General features: G+C 33.8%; 4 protein-coding genes across 8 annotated transcripts in view; all 4 read left to right on the top strand.

The window, feature by feature from the left end:
- The first annotated feature begins 879 nt into the window (after positions 1-879).
- LOC100177407 (catechol O-methyltransferase B-like) lies at positions 880-1,967 on the top strand. The gene has a single exon (XM_026838190.1). The coding sequence runs from the start codon at positions 968-970 to the stop codon at positions 1,622-1,624; it is 657 nt and encodes a 218-aa protein (XP_026693991.1). The 5' UTR covers positions 880-967; the 3' UTR covers positions 1,625-1,967.
- A 1,530-nt stretch (positions 1,968-3,497) lies between these two features.
- Positions 3,498-7,584, top strand: LOC100178092 (PDZ domain-containing protein 8-like). The gene has a single exon (XM_002119596.4). It carries the CDS (start codon positions 3,889-3,891, stop codon positions 6,196-6,198), a length of 2,310 nt encoding a protein of 769 aa, XP_002119632.1. The 5' UTR covers positions 3,498-3,888; the 3' UTR covers positions 6,199-7,584.
- Positions 7,585-8,231: 647 nt separating this feature from the next.
- LOC100175078 (nuclear pore complex protein Nup50) lies at positions 8,232-13,623 on the top strand. The gene is made up of 9 exons (XM_002121937.4): positions 8,232-8,525; positions 9,071-9,227; positions 9,803-9,852; positions 10,244-10,396; positions 10,943-11,061; positions 11,509-11,830; positions 12,175-12,251; positions 12,720-12,960; positions 13,379-13,623. The coding sequence occupies exons 1-9, from the start codon at positions 8,370-8,372 to the stop codon at positions 13,466-13,468; spliced, it is 1,365 nt and encodes a 454-aa protein (XP_002121973.1). The 5' UTR covers positions 8,232-8,369; the 3' UTR covers positions 13,469-13,623.
- Positions 13,624-15,737: 2,114 nt separating this feature from the next.
- LOC100180821 (PHD finger protein 21A) overlaps positions 15,738-20,014 on the top strand; it is a 9,994-nt gene continuing 5,717 nt past the window's right edge. The window contains exons 1-7 of one of the 5 annotated variants that reach the window (XM_026838183.1): positions 15,738-15,981; positions 16,742-16,774; positions 16,981-17,116; positions 17,432-17,934; positions 18,205-18,287; positions 18,732-18,835; positions 19,296-19,454. In XM_026838183.1, coding sequence (XP_026693984.1) covers positions 15,928-15,981; positions 16,742-16,774; positions 16,981-17,116; positions 17,432-17,934; positions 18,205-18,287; positions 18,732-18,835; positions 19,296-19,454 — 1,072 coding nt within the window. In that variant the 5' untranslated portion in view covers positions 15,738-15,927. Of the gene's footprint in view, positions 15,982-16,467; positions 16,667-16,741; positions 16,775-16,980; positions 17,117-17,431; positions 17,935-18,204; positions 18,288-18,731; positions 18,836-19,295; positions 19,455-20,014 lie in introns of those variants that run through there. The other 4 variants (XM_026838186.1, XM_026838187.1, XM_026838185.1 and 1 more) reach the window with 4 other exon arrangements.

The following is a 20,014-nucleotide window of genomic DNA, read 5'->3' as shown; positions in this document are numbered from 1 at the left end:
TAGCAGTGTTAATGGTAAACGGGGGAGGATGGTAAATGTATAGAGTGGGATGGGAAAAGATGGGACACCTTTTCATTCTATTTTCTCGTCCCATTTGGTAGTAAACAAAGAAAAGTCAAAGAATTATAAAATCGTATCATCATGACTCCCATAGACTGTTGTTTCTTGTTTAAAACACTATCAGGATATTTGGATACTAGGTGCTAATGGTATCCCATCTTCCCCCCTCTCCACTATAGTACTGTAGGGTAAGATGGATACAGTTAGCACATATTATTTGTAATCGAATTTGTAACGATTAAAACGCTCTTTTGAGTTGTAAGGGTATAACGGTTGTATATCTGTCTTTTGTTTACTATATAAAAACATGAACCATTTTACCCCACTCTTAGGAGTATATAGGACTACGGCTTTGCTTGCGGTTTATTACCATATTGGTTTAATCGGCAAAGATCTGCCAGCGCACTGTACTAGGCAATGGCATATCATTTTCTGTTCAATAACATTCTGTGAGATAATTATTGCTTCGCCTGTTTCCTGTTCTCATAAAGATAAAACGAACGCATGCGTAGCAGAATACAGAGCAAGAAGACATCATATATTTACAAAACAGGCGCAGCAAGAAAAATAGAGCTATAAATATTGGTGTTCTAAGAGCCATATGCTAAGCTGTACCTAGGTGTTTATCGCTGCATAAGTGGCGGTTATATGCAAGTATAATAGACATATATAGTGAAAACCAAAGCTGCATAGCTTAGAAATTGTTTTTCTGTTAACAAGTTTTAACACTGCTTTATAGCTATTTTGTGAAACTTTGTAAGCTACAAGATTTAAAAATTTGATAAGACCTTAATGGACTATAAGCTGATTTGTGAGATTTTGAAATATTGCTTATTTTTGCAGTCTTGTCCTCACAAATATTTTATAGTTATTTAGACTTGCTGTTGTAGTTGATCACATTCGAATAATGGCGAAAGGCACTGATTTAACTTTTCCATATCACATCGTTGATCACGTGGTCAAAACGGCCAAGCGTGGTGACGTGAGCAGTGTCATTGACGTCATAGACCAGTATTGTTACAGCGTAGAAAAGGCAATGAACGTCGGCGACGTAAAAGGAGCGATTTTGGATAAATGTTTTTTGGAGGCGTCGCCGCAGAATGTGTTGGAGTTGGGATGCTATTGTGGGTATAGCTCTCTTAGAATGAGCCGACTGCTAAAGGAAGACGCAAAGATATTCACTATAGAAGCAAATCCAGATTACGCCAAGTTTGCCCAACAAATTATAACCTTTGCTGGCATGGAGAAAAGGATTCAAATTTTGCAGGGTTTGAGCGACGAAGTTCTACCAACTATTGCTGAAAAATGTGGAGTTCAGACTTTTGACTTTGTTTTTATTGACCACGCTAAAGAGCTTTATAAGCGGGATCTTATCATGCTGGAGAATCTTGGGTTAATAAGACATGGGACGACTATCGTGGCTGATAACGTTATATACCCCGGTTGCCCAGATTACTTGAAATATGTGAGAAATAACCCGAAATATAAAAGCGCAAACTATCTTTCGAAATTGGAGTATACGGATCGCGAGGACGCCATAGAAAAGTCGATATACTTACCATGAAGAGTCTTAGTTCAAAGCAACGCTTTATCGCCTCTCCAAGTTTCAAACTGTACTCTTGTGATGTATTTTCGTTTAATGGAAAGGTGATTTAAAAAAACGTATAGTATATATATACATACACGGTGTCTTATTAATCAGTGACTTCATAAAACTGCTGGAGCAGTGTAGCAAACATATTTATTTATTTGTTTTAAAGCGCAAAACCCATACATGCCCTCTTATAAATCGTTATTTTCTATAAGATCATTGTAGATTATTATGTTAAAGCGTTTTTCTTTCGTAAATCTGCTTACGGCGCTTGGTATATTTATATGGCGTACCTGTATAAACCAATAATACATTAGTATCTCTATATGTGGTATAAAGGTCCATTTTAAATTCTTGTAGCAATAAAAAGTTTATCACATAGTACACGTAGAAGGCCAAGTGGAAATCTAAATACTTGAGGAGTTTACTATAAGGGCGTGCTCCTGCAATTGCGGGCGTGTTTCCTGCTTGACGGCAGTAGTCGCCGATTGTTCCGACACGATGGTCTGAATTGTCAGCCATACATTAAAAAAATAATTACCCATAAAGTTACATAGGCCTATACGTATCTACCAAGCGGACACAGGGCACCAGTTTTAAACAGGACAAACGGGCTGTCATGTTTATATTGAAAAAAAAAGTATTTTAAAAGAACATCCGAGTTGAAACAATAGTCGTTGCCCGCTACGCGAGTATTATATTCGCTTCCGTTCAGTATACACATTTGCAGTGGTGCACCAGAACAAAAGTGTATACAAGGGTGCATCACAAACTTCAACAATTTTCAGCAATAATACTCAGTTTTGAACATTTTTAACAAATTTAGCCATTTTTCTACAGTTTTTTTTCATATGAATTCTTGCATGGTTGAAAAGCACTGGACTAGGCGACAAATAATTTAGTACTATATACATAGTTACAGTGAAAATACGGAATTATCGACTTCGGTCACACTTGTTGGAAGATGAGATAAATATACTACTTTTTTGGGCAAGATACAGTAGACACTTAATATCCGACATTTTTGGATCGTATTTAAAACAGTTAACGCCATTTTGGAGTCACAAGGATATGGGTTATATAAGTAAATAAATATTCTTGTTTACTACCGATTAAGACGAGAAAAGAGAGTTAAAAACATTTACCTACCCCAAACCAGAGTCTGTATATAAACATACTCCGCTCCAAACTACTACACGTTTAATGGTGACACTCTGTTTCGAAATTATATAATTTGTTGACAACGTGTCATATTTTATTTGTTTGAATCAAAATTATTTTCATATTTAGGCACGACTCAATTTTAAACCCTTAAAATTAAATTATTACTTTAATATTCTATTCAAGTGTTGCGCAGTTGCTTAAGTGTGACGAAGAAACAAATTATTTACTTTATATGTATTCTTATTTCTATGTCAGTGCGTTATTCGCGCGATTTTGTATTAGCGCTGAAACATATTTTGCATTTTTGTAATAGCATTAAAATGTGTTATAACTGATTTGTAGAGTAGTTGGCATTAGTTACGCCATGATTAACTTGCTGGGGTATAGTGTGAAATAATGCATGTTGTGCTTATGGATTGGTGGGGTTGTTTAATAAAGTATACAAGACATTTTTTGCATTAACGTTTGCGCGAAAAAATAACAGAGTAATAACTATTAATGGCGCCGTTTATTTAGGTTTTGTGTAAAGTGATACACCTTGTTTTTTTAGTTATTGTTGTATGCGTTTCATTATATATTAAACAGAAAATCGGTAAGCTATTTTTTACCCGTCTTTTCGATTTGACAGTTTTTATCGTCAAGATTATAAATTTGACTGAAATTGTTGCAAAATTATGGACAATAGCTGGAAACATCCATGTCAGTCTATAAAGTGGTGCTAGTGAGGAATCTTCGCTCCACTTTATTTACCAACCCCTAACACTTTCCGCCAGCCTAATCTGTATTGGAGGATTCTTCACCAGTGCCTATAAAGTTAACATATGTTATTCGCTAACCCTTAACCACCAACCTCCAACACATTCCATTATATACCCTAATCTGTAGCGTAACGGAGGATTCTCCTAGTGTTTAGTTTTATTACATATAATGAAAAACTCTGGTATATTTTTTGCAGTATAGACATTATAGTGGTTATTTACCATACTGTGAAAAATATTTATTCAATGGATAAAATGTGAAGCTACGAGACTTGCACGAAATAACCAACGTTATTGTTGAAACTTGTGTTCAAAATGGGCGGCTTAATATCTCTTATTACGAACGTAACTGATGCTGTACAATATCTCAGTGCAATAACAATTTCATTCATTCTCGGGGCTTTGACAGTTGTTGCTGTTGTTATGTATCTTCTGCATGAATACACAAAGTCCATTGCACCGCCTAAAAAGCCTAAGTTGTTCAAAAAATTAAGCGTTGGCCGCTTGTTGCATGAGAACTTGAACTCCGGGGGAGATGAGCATTGTTCGGAGACATGTAGGTTTCTAAATATGATCATTTTCTTCGTTTTCAACGAATGGAGAAACTCAATGGACCTACACAAGTGGGTGTTAAAGAAAATCAATGTGGAGCTGATGGAGTTAATGGAAACAAAAGCTGCTAGCCGGTTTTTACAGTCGCTTAAAATCCATGACATAGAACTTGGGAGTAATTTGCCGATAATACACGGTGTAACTATGGATGATCCAAAGTGTCAGATAAATGGACCATTACCGGACAATGTAACCATAGATATTGATATTGAATATGACGGAAATCTCCGTCTAGCTGTGGACGTGGATTTAGTGTTCGGTAAAACTGCATTTGTTTCGCTTCGGATTAAATATTTAAAGGGGAGCATTCGACTTCAATTTTCACGATTCCCATGTGCGCATTGGTCAGTATGTTTTGTGGAGGAACCAGACATTAAGTTTGACGTTGATACAAGTTTTGAGACGAAGCAACTTCCCCAACTTGGGTCTTTAATTGTGAACCAGATTCGACGAACAATTAAAAAGAAACACACCTTTCCACATTATAAACTACGGTACAACCCAGTCTTTTCGTTCCAGCACGTCAAGCATCATTCTGAGGAGGAAGTAAGTGAAGTCCATGTAAATCTGACAGCTGTTGAAGTAATTATAGCTGCATGTACAAGACTGCTTATTCCTGTAAAAGACGGAAAAGATCCAAACTCTCAAACTGTTGTTTTCGCGACATTGTCGCTTGATGAGGTATCCTGTGAGAATACGCCCTTGTTAAATGAGGAAAAAATAGAAAGAAGTTTTTTTGGTTCGCCACAAAAAGAGAAACGAGATGTGAGTTCTGAAGTTAAAGCAAACGGGATAAACTTAGAGCCTAAAAAACTTTTTCAAACTTTTACAAATGGTTCAGCAAGTACAAGTGAAAAGCTTAGCACAACACATGAAACTTTGAAGGCAAGCACGTCTAACCTTTCAGACTTTAAGCCAATAGGAGTTACAACTCCTAAGCGAAAAAGCAATTTAAAAAAGGTTGTTCCGTCAACTCTTTCCTACTTAATGGTGACGCGTAATTTTAGTGCTACATTACACGAATTGCCTTTCACCAAACCAGACGGTGAAACAGTGACTGCTGTTCATGTTAAATCACTCACGGAAAACGCGTCGATATTTAGACAGTCTGGAATTCATACTGGAGATAAAATTCTCGAGATAAACGGGAATTCTATCTCGTCATTAAGCCAAGCTGTAGCGGTGATTGAGAGCATTAGAAACAAGAAAGAAAGATTTCGTTTTAAAGTTCAAAGGGTCCGATCTTATAGTAAAATGTCAAATAGTAGCACAGTGGATCTGGATTCATCTTGTGATAGGTTTACTAATAAAGGAAGCTTCTTAACTGAAGAAATGACGAATGATAGCCTTCATAGTGATGAAGACACTGAATCAGATTACTCTGATCTTGACTCTGAAGAGTACAGGGAGCTGCTTAAAATTGAGGAGAATGTATTAAAACCAAAGACCCCAGATCTCCCACCTCCAGTTGTGGAGGACCTGATTCGTTCTCCCAAAACTCCAGGGATTGATTTATCAGTTAAAGAGGTTGCTCCTGCTCCAAGTACTTCATCTCTAAGAGCATCTTTTTCTACAGACCGAGAATCAAATTCAGAAAAACTAAATTTTGCCAAAGTAACTAAAACTTCCGTTATTTCAAAGACCACACTCTGCCCTACCGGAAGCAACGAATACACATGGAAAAATGAAAAATTTAAACTGCCTGTCACAACCGAACATAAGTACCTCAATATACGGTTTTGGTTTGCTTCGAAAAACCAGCCAATGGCGAATTATACGCAGCCAAAGCTTATGGGAAATCTAGCCATTCCATTATTCGAGCTTGAAATGCATTGTCGATTGGTAACGTCACAGAAATTCACACGACTTTATAAAATTTCACCGCCTTTGAAGTCATTGCTTGAGTTCCGCGGCAGAGTGAATGAGAATTTTCGACACAGAAGCGGTTTTCGACTTGAGTATTGTTTTGGAGACGCTACAATCATAACTAAAGTAGAGGCCCCCGTTTTGTAACTTTAAACTTGTTTATAATTGCTCTGTATTATCTTTAAAATAAATACCATACTAGAATAGTAGAATACCAAATTACCAAGGCAAAAGTCCTAATTTAAATTAAAGGTCAAATTTCATGTTTAATTTGGCATACATGCTTTGTGACTTATAGCACACATTTTAATGCTATATATAGAGAGAATTATGAATGCTATTAATGACCAAGTAACACTATGTTTCTATAAATAGTGCAACAAAATTAGAAAATTGGATTAATATAGTAATTAGTAATAACATCTGCGGACCAAAGTAAAATACTTAAACTAGATTTAGTTTAATATATATATATATATATATATATAATACGTCCCAGCTTTTACTCTTCAATTTTGCATTTGCTCTTTCATGTTTACATCATGTACAGTTTTTCATTTTAAATCTTACTCTTTTCTGCCAATATGAAAATTACTTTTATATTTTTTCCGTGCAGTAAATATAAAACCCAGGGTTATTTAGTTTGTACATTAATTGTAGTTGTGCAAATATCTTCACTTTTATCATCAATTTCTTCATTGCTTTTTCTTACATGCCTTCCAGTGCAATTTTACCCAATTATAATTTATTTAACAATTCTACAACAGCAGAGTTATTTACTTTAGATATATCTTCAGTTGTATCCTGTTTTAATTAAAATGTATTTTAATTGAATATAAAAAGTTTAATGGCATTTTTGGATAAAATTAAAACTATTCTCAGGGTAAAACCAATTAATATTTATACTTTGCATTCAAATAGTTTTGGATATTTTCTTTTGTAATTTTATCTTTTTTGAAAGTTTTTTTATTAAGGAAGTTTGGTATTGTATCATTAGGGTTCCCACTGCTTAGCAGTTGTTTAAAATTGTTTTATAATCATGTTCTAGTCTTCCATTCTGTATTTGCGCAAACAAATGACACATGATGTATTTTATGAATAACTGATTCATTGTTTAATGTTTCATGCCCATTTTTCTCATAATGCATTTCTATCTTCTTTGCCACATTTTCTTCCGTCTATTTTTATATTTTAAGCCATACAATGCAAGGAAAAGCATGCAAGTTTCAATATAGTAGGATGGGTGAAGATGGGACACCTTTTCATTCTATTTTCTCGTCCCATTTGGTAGTAAACAAAGAACATTCAAAGAATTATAAAAATCGTATACTCACGAATCCCATAGACCGTTGTTAATTGTTTAAAACACGATCAGAATATTTGGATATTATGTGTTAAAGGTGTCCAATCTTACCTCACCCTACTATATGTTATCTACATTGGTTACATTATACTATACAAGGTTTATTGGCTGATTCATACCATGATACTGTCCTATTACTCATTGGTGTTTTTCACACATTATTTATTGCAGTGGTTTTGAATCATAGGGAAACTAAAACTATAGGATAGTGGATTTTTTAAATCTGTACAAGACCGTATTTTAGTGGTTTTTAAACTATGTGGTGCACATACTTGTTCATGAAAACCACATATACAATATATATATCTGTGGTTAAGTCCTTGCAATTTGTGCCTAAATATTTGGTCTGATTTTTGCAGTTTTTTTTGCTACTGTTACCAGCTAAACCCAATTTAGTTTAAACACTGCTATTATATATATATTGTATTTCTTTACAGTGAAATAATCAGTACCCATCATTAACTATCTATCAATGTATTAGTACAAGCAGATTAAAAACCACTGCCTTAAAATATGATGTGCAATAAAACCGTAGACTTGCCGAATTTTTATCTTTGTGTTAACTTAAAGATTAATGTTTTGTTGTTTTTACAGAGTTAGAAAAAACAGAAAAACTGTTTTTATGTTAGAAATTATTAAGACTATTTGCTGTACACTGCTATGTGGAATATTGTAGAAAAATCAAGTTGAAAATTTGTTTTCTTGTGTAGTGTGGACTGTTTGATATTATCAAGAATAGTTGCTATGCACTAGAGTAAAAAACAAACATTTTTCTTTCGAAAAAAGTTGTGTGAAAAATCTAATTTTTTTGTTATGTAGAGTACAGACCAAGGTTTTCTATTGAGTATTATTATTATTATTATCAATAATAATTGTGCACTGTCTACTGGAAAAACTGAGCATTTTTCTTCTAAAAGAAATTGTGGACATTTTTCCCTTTTTTTTGAGCTGAATCATGTCGAAGAGAGTAGCTGATAAATATCTCACGGATCAAAACTGGGAGGAGGAAGAAGAGCCTCAGGAGGCAGGGGTTTTTACTCCTGCTGATGCAGATGTTCTGAAAGGAAGAGTTTTTAAAAAAGCAAGAAGAAGAGTGGGAGAAAAACCAGAGGTTGGTGATCAACATTATAATGAATGATATATTGACTCTTGGATTCTGGTAGCAAATTTGGAAAATAATTAATGCTCTGATAAGCAACGGGACAACCTGGGGTAAAAATGAACAATTTATGTAAAAAAGACATAACATAGTTTTTTTAGAATATAGTAAGGTGGGGTAAGATGGGATACCTTTAGCACATAATATCCTGATTTCTGATCGTGTTTTAAACAACCAACAACGGTGTATGGTAGTCGTGAGGACAAGGTTTTATAATTCTTTAAATATTCTTTGTTTAATACCAAATGGAACGAGAAATTAGCTGTCCCATCCTTCCCCACCCTGACCCTACTATAATAACTTTTATTTCTGTATTTAATTACAGTAGCGAAGTTTGAAACAATATAAAATAGCCCTGCCCACACACAACCAAAAAAAGCCTTTTGAACCTATATTTTATAACATTTTAATACAATATGATGTCTGAAACACACTACGTTTTTTATATACGATAAGCCACTACAAGAATATTCAATGCATTACACTATACTCTACAGGGTTCTACGGGTGCTTTTTCTGGCTTCGGTGGCTTGAAGCCAACAGGTGTTGTTGGGTCAAATGGTTTTAAAGGTTTTGGTTCAAGTTCTGGTGGTTTTGGAACAGCAGGGAAATTCACATTATCTTCCAAAGCTGGATTAACAACTGCCATGCAAGGTACAGATTTTAACATAGACCCCAAAATAAATGCAACTTGCTTTCTGCTCGCGTGGGCGGAAAACTATAGTCGTTATCACACAGGTGTTCTGTTTAACACCTCCTTTGCCAGCTTACGAGTTAACATATGTATATATGCTACTTTGAGGTGTTTGTTTTTTTGGGGGAAATTATTTTTTTCTTTTTTGTATGTCTAATAATTTAGACAACCCATTAGATAGTGACCACTGGGTTGGAGTAATATTTACATTTTATTGGAAGAAAGAAACTTGTCAGTACACCTTATATTGTAATTTGTAACCCTCCAACTTCCTTAAACAATACTAGTAGACACAAGAGTAATGATGTTTAGAACTTTAGACTCGATGTTTCGTAATTAAATACGGGGTTTAAGTGATTAAGTTATGACATCATGTACATACTATAGCTGATGCGATCTTGTGTATTTACTAATTTCTGTAATATATATTTATATATATATGTTACCGGGACTTTTTCTGTAGTTTACACAGTTAGTTACAATACAACTCACGAGAGTATTATGTTTTAGTTGTTAATAACTTCTACTTTAACAGGTAGTAATGATGGAAAAACTGTTGAAGTATCAAGCAGTAATATATCAGAGGTTAGAAATCGTTACTTTATATGTGTGTATAGTGTGTACATTATTTCTTTTGTTTGCCACATTAAGGGGTGCCCTATGTTTGACAACTATGAGTGTAACTGTATTTTATGCATCTTTTTTTTAACCAATATAGTACTGTGGTTTTAAATGAGACACCTTTATTAGCACATAATATCCAAATATCTTGATCAGGTTTTAAACAATTAACGGTATAAAGCGTAATGAGGATACAGTTTTACAATTCTTTGCAAGTTCTTTGTTTACTACCAAATGAAACGGATGTACTATCTTTCCCACCCTTCTATACGGAAAAAAACACATATTTTTACCAACTTTTTGCTTTTTTAAACAATATAGAAAAACTGTTTTTTACACCATCGTTATTATACAGAGTTCAACTTCAGTAGCCAAGCCACCAGCTGAAGATAAACCATTAGAAACCAAGACGAATGAAAGTAAACCAGCAGTAAAAGAGAATTCTGGTGAATCTGAATACAACAGACATCTAAGTGCTCTAAACAAAAGTGTCAGCCAATGGATTACGGTAATATATTGTTTTCACTTTTCTATGTTTTAGTTATATGGTAACACGGTATTTGAGTGTTGCACTGCCCAACGCATAACAGTACTCGCATTTAAAATTATATGTGAAATATTATATATAACAATTATATATAAATATATAAAAATATGAAAAATAACAAAAAATTGTAAAAAAAAATTGTGAAAAAAAGTTTTTACAAAAAGTTTCTACTTTACAAGACAACCACATAACAGTACTTGCATTTGAGAAATATATCAAAAATAACAAAAACTTGTAAAAAAAAAAATGTAAAAAAAAGCGTTAAAATTTAAAACATTTAAGAACGTCAACGTTTATTAGTTTTAATAGAGCCTACTTTTTTATTAATCATGCGTTTTATTTATTTTTATCAATTTCATAATTTATACATGTAATATATATAGGGCCTATACTATAAGATATAGAATAAAGTTAGTAGCCTATTACAAAAAACATGTGATTGAAACTAAAATCAACTTATTGTGAAATTTAGAACTGAAAAATAATTACCTTTCCTCTGTATTACAGGATCATGTAGTAAAGAACCCGCTTTGTGATCTGTCACCGATATTTAAGGATTATCAGAAATATTTGAGCGACATCGATGATAAATATGGCTCGGGAAGTCAATCTGAATGTGACAGTTCGTAAGTTAAATATATCAACGTTTTGTTGGCTTGTTTATTTTATGTTCAAAGTAAAGATGGGACACCATTCATGGGCACCAAACCTGGGGTGGCAGGGTAGGCAGGTCAACCCTGGAACTTTCTACACTTCATTATTTAGTAAACATTGCAACCAATAAGTTAGATTTGTTTCATTAGATTGTGTGTCTAACTATCCCTGCCTCCCCTGTGTTTTACAAAGTTTGGCGCCTACGACACCGTTCCATTCTGTTTTCTCGTCCCATTTGGCAGTAAACAAAGAACATTCGAAGAATTATAAAACTGTTTTTTTCCGAATCACGGCTCAGGTAAACAGTTGTATAGCACCTCACTCATGTAGGATGAGAAGATACCAGAATATTTTTAATCAAAGCTTTTTTTATATTTTGTTTAACATTATAAACTAAATAAGTTTCCTACTTTATACAGACAAGGCTCTGCAGTTGAAAGTTCCCCAAGTTCAAAACCCACCCAAGAAAAATCTCAAGCTAAAAGTTATTTTGAAATAAAACCAATCACGCCAGCGGACACAACTACTTTAATACCTACGGCTAAATCAACTGTCACGTCCCCACCAGAAAACCCCTTGGGTGGATTCAAACCCAGTGCCCCTTCCCCTTTCAAAGGGTTTGGTTCCTTCGCAAGCAGCAGTAAACCGGAAACGACCGGTTTTACAGGTTTTCAGTTTTCCTCAACAATGGTTGGAGGTTCTAAACCAGTTGCTCCAGATTCTACAGTAACTAAACCTCTGGTAAGAAATTGGTTTTTATTGCTGTTTTAACATAAACTCATTGTGGTCTAGTGGCAGTATATGTTTTGGTCAAGACATTTAACGATAATCACCTTAACCCAGTATTCCAATTTGTGAGCCATACATCAAAAAAAAATATCATCCTTGAAGTTACATACTTAGTAACTTGTAAGCGGACACGAGGTGTATGAAACAGAACACCAGTGTTATAACGACTGTCATTGCCAGTATTGCAACGCTAGTATGACTTACATATGTTAATTATTTCTGTTTCGTCTTTCAAAAACTTTTCAGCTTTTTCACCAAGCATCTAAATTTCAGCATTTTTCCTTCATTTTATACAGACAACTGAAGAAGAATATGTTCCTCCGAAAAACGACTCACAAGTTGTGACAGAGGAGGACGCCTTCTACACTAAAAAGTAAGAAGTAAAAAAATAATTTTTAGGCGGAGAGATAAACACGCTTTTAACAACATGATGGAACTTTTAAAACTATTGTTAGTTAGGGTAAGTTTATGGTGCATCTAGTCGGGTCTGGTCCCATTCTTTTTGTAAAATATAAGGCGTGATATAACCATTAACCATGCTTCATTCACTACACACCTGGTTTTTGTGTGCCACGTAAAGAAATGTTTCAAAATAGAATTTGAGCCCTTTGTATATTCCTAAATGTATAGCACTGCGGTGTAAGATTTGACACCTTTAGCACCTAATATTAAAATAATATTTTAAACAATTAACAGCGGTATATATGAGTCGTGAGGATACGGTTTTATAATTCTTTAAATGTTCTTTGTTTACTACCAAATGGGCGAGAAAATAGAACGAAGAGGTGTCCCATCTTCCCCTACCCTACTATATTCCTTAACCACCAAAACCCTTACACAGGTGTAAATTATTCTACATGAAAGATGGCTCATACACTGATAAAGGCGTCGGCCATATTCACTTGAAATCTGTAGAATCATCAAGCAAAACACAGCTTATAATAAGAGCTGACACTTCACTTGGAAATCTGCTGCTTAATATTCTACTAAACCCAGCTATGCCAGTCTCAAAACAAGGGAAAAATAATGTCTCAATATCCTGCATACCTAACCCCCCTGTTAGTGAAAGTGAACCAAACAAGGTTAGTTTTATGTTTATTCCTAAATATATAATTATATATTGTCGAATTTAATATTTCATTTACAAAATTGCACCAGAACACGATGACCATATTTAACTTAATAATTTAAATATGTGCCAAAAATTGCTCCATACTTTTTTTATTAAATTTAATGTTTTTTACCTTGGGAAAGTAAATTTGTGCCAAAAAATGTTTCATACGTACTAACACGGAAATAATAAGTCACCAGTAAAAGTCTTGAAATTATTTGTTGCGTATTTCAACATATGTTGTTTCGTCGCTATATCCTGTCTTTTCGCTTCAAATATTTTTCACTTTTCATTACCGTAATCGAGAAGACAAATAAAGTGGTTATTATTATTATGAAAGTTATGTCATGTCTTTTCTAAACGCACAAAACGTTTATCTTTTACCCCAGATTGTCCCGTTGCTAATCCGAGTAAAGACGTCTGACGATGCAGACGAACTGGTCGAACTTTTAAACCAAAAGAAAAAAGAATCAGAGTGAAAAAGTTGTTTTCAATCATTTCAAATACCAATATCGTAGTACCAAAAATACCAAAAATGTATTCAAAAGTTCACGTTGCTCTATGTTTCGCCATATTGTCGCATTTAATAGTTTCGTTCTGTGGTTATAGTAGAGTGGGGGAAGATGGGACACCTTTTCATTCTATTTTCTCGACCCATTTGGAAGTAAACAAAGAACATTCAAGGAATTATAAAACCATATCCTCACGACTCCAATAGACCGTATAATTGTTAAAACACGATCAGGATATTTGGATATTATGTGCTAAAGGTACCCCGTCTTCCCCCACCCTACTAAATAACTCCCCCAGTTCGGTATTATACACTGCTACGTTTTAATAATCGTTGAGTTAAAACTGCCACAAACAAGACTATTTTTTGCGTGTTTAAAACTACTGCCATATTAAAGCAAACGATTTTTAGTTAAACTTTGTACGACCCGTGATAAAAACAGTTTGTTTCGGAAATCGCCTTTTTCTTCCTTCGTACACGCAGAATTGAGATATGGAACGCATTTTCATGTGAATGTAACTTGCTTTTTCTTCGCGTGCCCAGAAAGCGACAGTCGTTATAGCACAGTTTCAAACACCTTGTGCCCACTTATGAGTTACCACGTATGTAACTTATTTATCCCTGCATGGCGGGCAATGACAGTCGTTATAACACGGGTGTTCTGTTTCAAACACCTTATTCCAGCTTGCGAGTTGCAACGTATGTGACAACTTTACGACAGGTGCCAGCTTTTTACGAGTTGTGAAAAGAAAACAGTATTGTTTAAAGAGAAACTCCCAGTACTTAACAGCAGAAGCGAAGAAGTTAAATGGGTTTCGAGAAGAGACCTTTGTATACACCGCAATAACGTACGCATTTTGCCATTTTCGTGGTAATTTGTTACACTTGGCTTACGTAGTTAAGTTATGCAACCGTGTAGGCTACAGTATTGTAAGGTAAGATGGGACACCTTTAACCCATTATATACAAATATCCTGATCATGTTTTAAACAATTAATACCGGTCTATGGGAGTTGTTGGGATACGGTTTTAAAATTCTTTGAATGTTCTTTGTTTACTACCAAATGGGATAAGAAAATAGAATGGAAAGCATCTCCCCCACCCTACTTTATACACAGAATTGATGGCTTATTAAAAACTATGGTAACATTTAAAAGTCGGCACCGTGACCAGGTTTAACAATGTACTGAAAAAAACAGCAGGTGTAGCCTAACGATCGTTAAAAGTGTTTCAGACCCATTTTGCCAGAATTTGTCATTCTGTATTAAACTGTAAGCCGAAAATACCCTTTTATGAGCTATATAAACTGACATAGCATACGTTTAGGTTATGCTGTTGCGATATAATAACAATTGTCCTGCCTTTTTTAAACAGAAGGGCTTTTGAGGTAGTATTTAGTAAAAGTAAGTAACACTAGGCATAAAAATGTCAGCCTTAGGCCGACTTTGATTTCAGGAAAACGTTACATGCCTCTAACATAAAGAAACGGAAGTTAATATATTCACTGAAGCAGTGGATAAAATTTGTTGTATCAGCTGTTTGGTGTTTCTTGGGCAAAACACAAATAGTTCTTAGGTGGTGAATAGACTACACAGCGTTTGCTATCGACCTTATGCTAATCTAGGTGATAAAACGGTCAGTATGCGGGTACGCCGTGCGATTAAATAGAGAAATAACTCAGCACGAACTCAACTAATTGTGCGTTGATTTTGTTTGGCTTCAGCACAAGGCAGTTATACCGATTGCACGGGTACAGATTAGAAATACCAGACTAAGTTTAACTGAATCTACATAGTACAGATGTGTAGGCACACAACCGCGTAATAGCCAGAAAGGTTACAAAATAGTTGCTGTTATGTGTAGATATATCAATGAACAAACCGGTATTATTACTATAGTAAACATAATATGTGTGCATATACTATACGTCAAGAGTTCGTGTAAAACTATATAACAAACTTTTTTTTATAAAGTATAGATATATGTGTTGGTATATATATAGTATATATTGTACTACGCTTGCATCTATGTTTAAAGCTATACTTAAACTTTGTTAGCACAAAAGACGTGTTCGAGGTACCACCAGCCCTTTTTCTCTTATTGTCATTGACTGCTTGGTTTAGTGGTTCGGTGGCGCTACTCTATCAGAAAATAGTACGCTGCAAGGTGTATAAATACTTTAAAATAAAGCAAAGTATACCAAAAGAATTTTAGTTTAGTGCATAAATATATGTGGTGTTAGTTTTTAAGCGGTTGACTTTACTGTTTATTAAAATAAAGCGTTTTATGTTTTGCGCGGATGAATATACTGAAGGAAAGCTACATGTATAGGCCACGAGCGTCGTTTATTAGTGCCTATCGGTGAAATTATTATTTTGCGATATTCTAAAAGGAGTTTATGGTACAGTACAAGTTACAGAAGACGTAATGGACTTAAAGCAAGTTCAAAAACTGCTCAAAGCAGATATATTGCAACACCAGGTAATGGTCTCGTTTTTATGTTTTAAAATGTAACAGCTGTTTTGTAAAATATCGAACGTAGAATTCGTGCACGGTTAACGTGTGTACATATACAAACAATACAATTGGTTCGTTTTGCTGTATGTATATTAAACTGCCATAAAATGTATTGCTTTATTTTGTGTGGCCTTGAAAGGGGGTCGTGTGCCCGTTTGGTTACATACTCGGTATTTGAACAAGCTGTATTAGTCAGCGATAAAAATTCAGGTCTGCTACCCGGAAAAACTGAGTCTATGGTTCCTAAAGCGTCGAATTTCGAAAATAACTCGACTTCGGCTTAAAAGTTATTGATTAAAAGGCAATCCGTGCTATAATTGTAAGCCGCACATTCGCCGATATATAAAAGTAGTTCACTTTTTGACGCTCCAGTGCGTATGTTGATGACGTCACACGAGATTCGCGTTGCCGGCGAAGTCACGTGGTCTTGTAATAATCATTTTACGAAAGGAAACAATCGACTTTAAACCTCCAACGCTGCGGCAGCGTGATGTCGCCGATTTTTTACTTCGTTATACGAATATATTATACCAAAAACTCTCTTATTGGTAATAATACACGGTTTGTAACTTTTGTATATCCCAAACCAAGTTACACGCTGTAAAATACGAATAAAACTACACGATGCCAAAGTAAACACGTTAAAATGGTGCATGGACAAACTATATCCTTTTACTAGGAATTTATTCTCAATAAATTAATACAGTGTTTTTTTTATCAACAGATCCTCATGGCAAAGCTAAAAGAAACGCCAAAGGTACAAAAAAATGTTTAAAAACCGTTTTCTAATATTAAAATTAGTAAATTGTAGTTTGTTTTAATAAATATAGGTTTTACTTTCAAAGTTATTTTTGTTAAATATAAGACATACTGTTAAAGATGGTTTAATATAGAACCTTATTACAATTCCTTTGTAAAATAGCCTATAGGGTTTACTATTAAAGTTGCTTTTGTTCAATACAGGATGAAATACTAAGAAAAGAGCTTCGAGACATACAAAAACATATATCTGAGTTGGGTGCGGTTCAAAAGCAATTAAGCAAAGCTAAGTCAAACGAAAAGAAAAAAGTTAAAGATGAAAATAACACAACGAATATAGGTTAATAATAAATTTTATAATAATTTATTTACTTTTTATAAAAAAAAAAATCTTTATATGTACATATATTTTTATATTTTTTTTGCGTATATATATATATTATATTTTGCTAAATAATTTAATTATTAATTTATCAATTAACTAATAAGGAATTTATCAATTCTGTAATGTACTTATCCATTTTAATTTTTTATCCAAAGCGTTATTTCTTTTTCTGTTTTATCAATAAGCCCTTTGTAAATTTCCCGTTCTTCGTTATCGTGACCAGGGAAACAAAACAAATTTTATTGAGTTATTTATACCTTACTGTTACAGAATCAAAAGATCACACGATTGTAAATGGAAGTTCATTCATAAAAATAGGATCTCAAGACAAAACTACGTCCGTTGGACAACTGGTGCAAATTTCATCCATTAATTACCAACAAGACATAGTTTCTCAACCAAACCAAACCAGCACGACTGGTGTTTCAATACTCTGCAATGGTGGTGCAAAGTCCCCACCCACAAAAATAAACTTTATGAAACCACATGAAACAAAAGAGTTAACAAAAGTGTTGATCAGTAACGGAGTTATAAAACCAAACACTCATACAGTTCTAGAAATCACACAACAAACAAATAACCCAGTTCTCACAAATGGGAAATCACCTGACCATTACCAGCCTCTTAACTTAACGAAATCAGGTTCAAATTCGAACAACAAACTTTTAAAAACTCTCAACAATGGGAATTCCGTTCTTCTTCCTCTTGCGCCACTAGGTGACCTCGGAGCGCTGTCCCCGACGAACTCAGCCAATCATCCAGTTAAGTTTAGGGTAAGTTTTAATTGTATATACATAAAAATGTTAATTACCTTTTTATTTATATTATATATATATATATATTTTTAAATATAAAATAAATATTCTCAAAGCATTAAAATTTTAATTAAAAGGTAGTAAGAAAAAATTGTACCAAAAAGTTTCATGAAAAACATAGTAATCAAAATTTAAAAATTAGTTTTTTTTTATACGAGATAAACAATATCTTACAGTTATGAAACAAGTTTATTTCAGTTACCCCTATTTCTTAATAATGTTCCCCAGGTTCCAGTTACAGGGAAATCAGGCGGTCGTTCAATTGTTTTGCTTTCCACTGCAAAAATACATAACGACAAACCGACATTTAGGTATAAGTTATTAAAAATATGAATAATTGTACGATGTAACTGATTTATCCTCACAGGGTGTGGCAACTACATTTTTTCACATTGAGCCCGCTTTTTAGGTCTACTATGCATGTCACTGTCAGTTTGTTGAAATGATTTTTTTAAGGTGGATTTTAAAATGGTGTTATATAACATAAGGTATATATAACACTATTGTATATGTATAGTGTCTATATATACACCTTATGTTTATAAACATGTGGTATCTGTTCAATGACAAGTATATTTATACTTTATTACCCAATTATCATGTTCTTTATTCGTTATTCTGTTCTAAAAAGTAAATAAAATTGATGTTTTCTTATACCAAATATATATCCCACTATTGTATCTACCTTATGTTATATAAATATGTAGTATCCATTCATTGATCATTACATTAATACTTTAATAACTATATTATAGGCTTGTATCTCCCCGTGCATTGCGACCAAACCTTGCCTCTACTCCAAATATTACGGAAACTTTTGTGCAGAAACAAAACCATCCGAAAACAAACCAAACACAAGGTAATTGGCTTTTTTATTTTCAGTGCAAAGAGTTCACAATTTTAATCATAATACATGTGACAGTTCATTGGACTTTATTATGTATAATCGGGTGTGGTAGGAGACATGTTTTTATTCTCTCTCTTGTCCCATTTGGTAGTAAACAGAGATTATTTATAAAATTATATGATCTTATCTTCTCGACTCAAAAAAACCATTGTTATCGTTCAAGTTTCGTTCAGGAAATATAGAATTTAGGTGCTAACTGCTAAAGGTATCCCATCCTACCCCACGGGCCACAGTACAATGCGTTTGTAGCACTTGACAGTATGGTTAAACATGGCAGCCATAAAAGAACCGTCTCAAAAGTTTTTCGGTTTATAATATGTCAACAGTGCATCTTATACCTTGCCATACAGTACTATATGTTGCATAGCACTTGATCCAGACTGTCACTAACTTATTTATTCATATATTACAGTATGGTTGAACATGGCAGCCACAAAAGAGCCGTCTTGTTTCGTCCCAATTGGCAACGAATCAAAACTAACAAACAGTGAAGTTGATCTACAGAATATCAAGTCATTGGAAAAACTGTCGCAGAAAATTGTGATGACTCCGAAACAAACTAATTACATTGGTAAACTTGGTTATTTTATGGTTTTTTTTTTTAGGTATAAAAATGTAGCCACGTAAATTAACCCTTTAACTGCCGCCTATTTTTTCAAAATTTTTAATTTTTGACCAGGTATCATCTAATTGGATTTTGTAGCCAAACTATAGCAGTTAGAGCAAAACATGCTATAGAAAGTTTGAAGAGTATAAAATTCTCTTTAACTTCATATTTTTAATTTTTTGATGACGTCATCAAAATAACGATGACGTCATAATGAATTTTTCAATATAGAATATTTCAGGAATGAACAAAAATATCCAAAAGTAATGCATTGCAAACTTAATCAGTATCAAATTATCTTTCTTTTGATGTATAAAATGTACTTCTAGCATTTTCATACAGTTAAAAATCTCATGAAGAGCCATTGGCGTCATACTTTCGAACCTCCTAATGATGGTGCTATTGGTGCTGTTGACAAACTTATTGTTTTCAGTGAATAAAGTAAATTGTGGCTCTGTTGTATTCATCAATGAGGCTCTAGAAAACACAAATTCAATGACAAAACAATAGTAAATAACAAAGCT

This window comes from Ciona intestinalis, unplaced genomic scaffold (genome assembly GCF_000224145.3).
Source record: "Ciona intestinalis unplaced genomic scaffold, KH HT000065.2, whole genome shotgun sequence".
Taxonomy (NCBI): Eukaryota; Metazoa; Chordata; class Ascidiacea; order Phlebobranchia; family Cionidae; genus Ciona; species Ciona intestinalis.
Note: the sequence above shows the minus strand (reverse complement) of the source record. Positions and strands in the feature narration are given on the sequence as shown.

What these genes read in the sequence shown, in the direction of transcription:
- LOC100177407 (XM_026838190.1), top strand. Translation starts at nt 968, where the DNA reads ATGGCGAAAGGCACTGATTTAACTTTTCCATATCACATCGTTGATCAC.
- LOC100178092 (XM_002119596.4), top strand. Translation starts at nt 3,889, where the DNA reads ATGGGCGGCTTAATATCTCTTATTACGAACGTAACTGATGCTGTACAA.
- LOC100175078 (XM_002121937.4), top strand. Translation starts at nt 8,370, where the DNA reads ATGTCGAAGAGAGTAGCTGATAAATATCTCACGGATCAAAACTGGGAG. An exon ending in CAAGCAGTAATATATCAGAG is followed by an intron (nt 9,853 to 10,243) that starts GTTAGAAATCGT and finishes GTTATTATACAG; the next exon opens with AGTTCAACTTCAGTAGCCAA. An exon ending in GTGAAAGTGAACCAAACAAG is followed by an intron (nt 12,961 to 13,378) that starts GTTAGTTTTATG and finishes CTTTTACCCCAG; the next exon opens with ATTGTCCCGTTGCTAATCCG.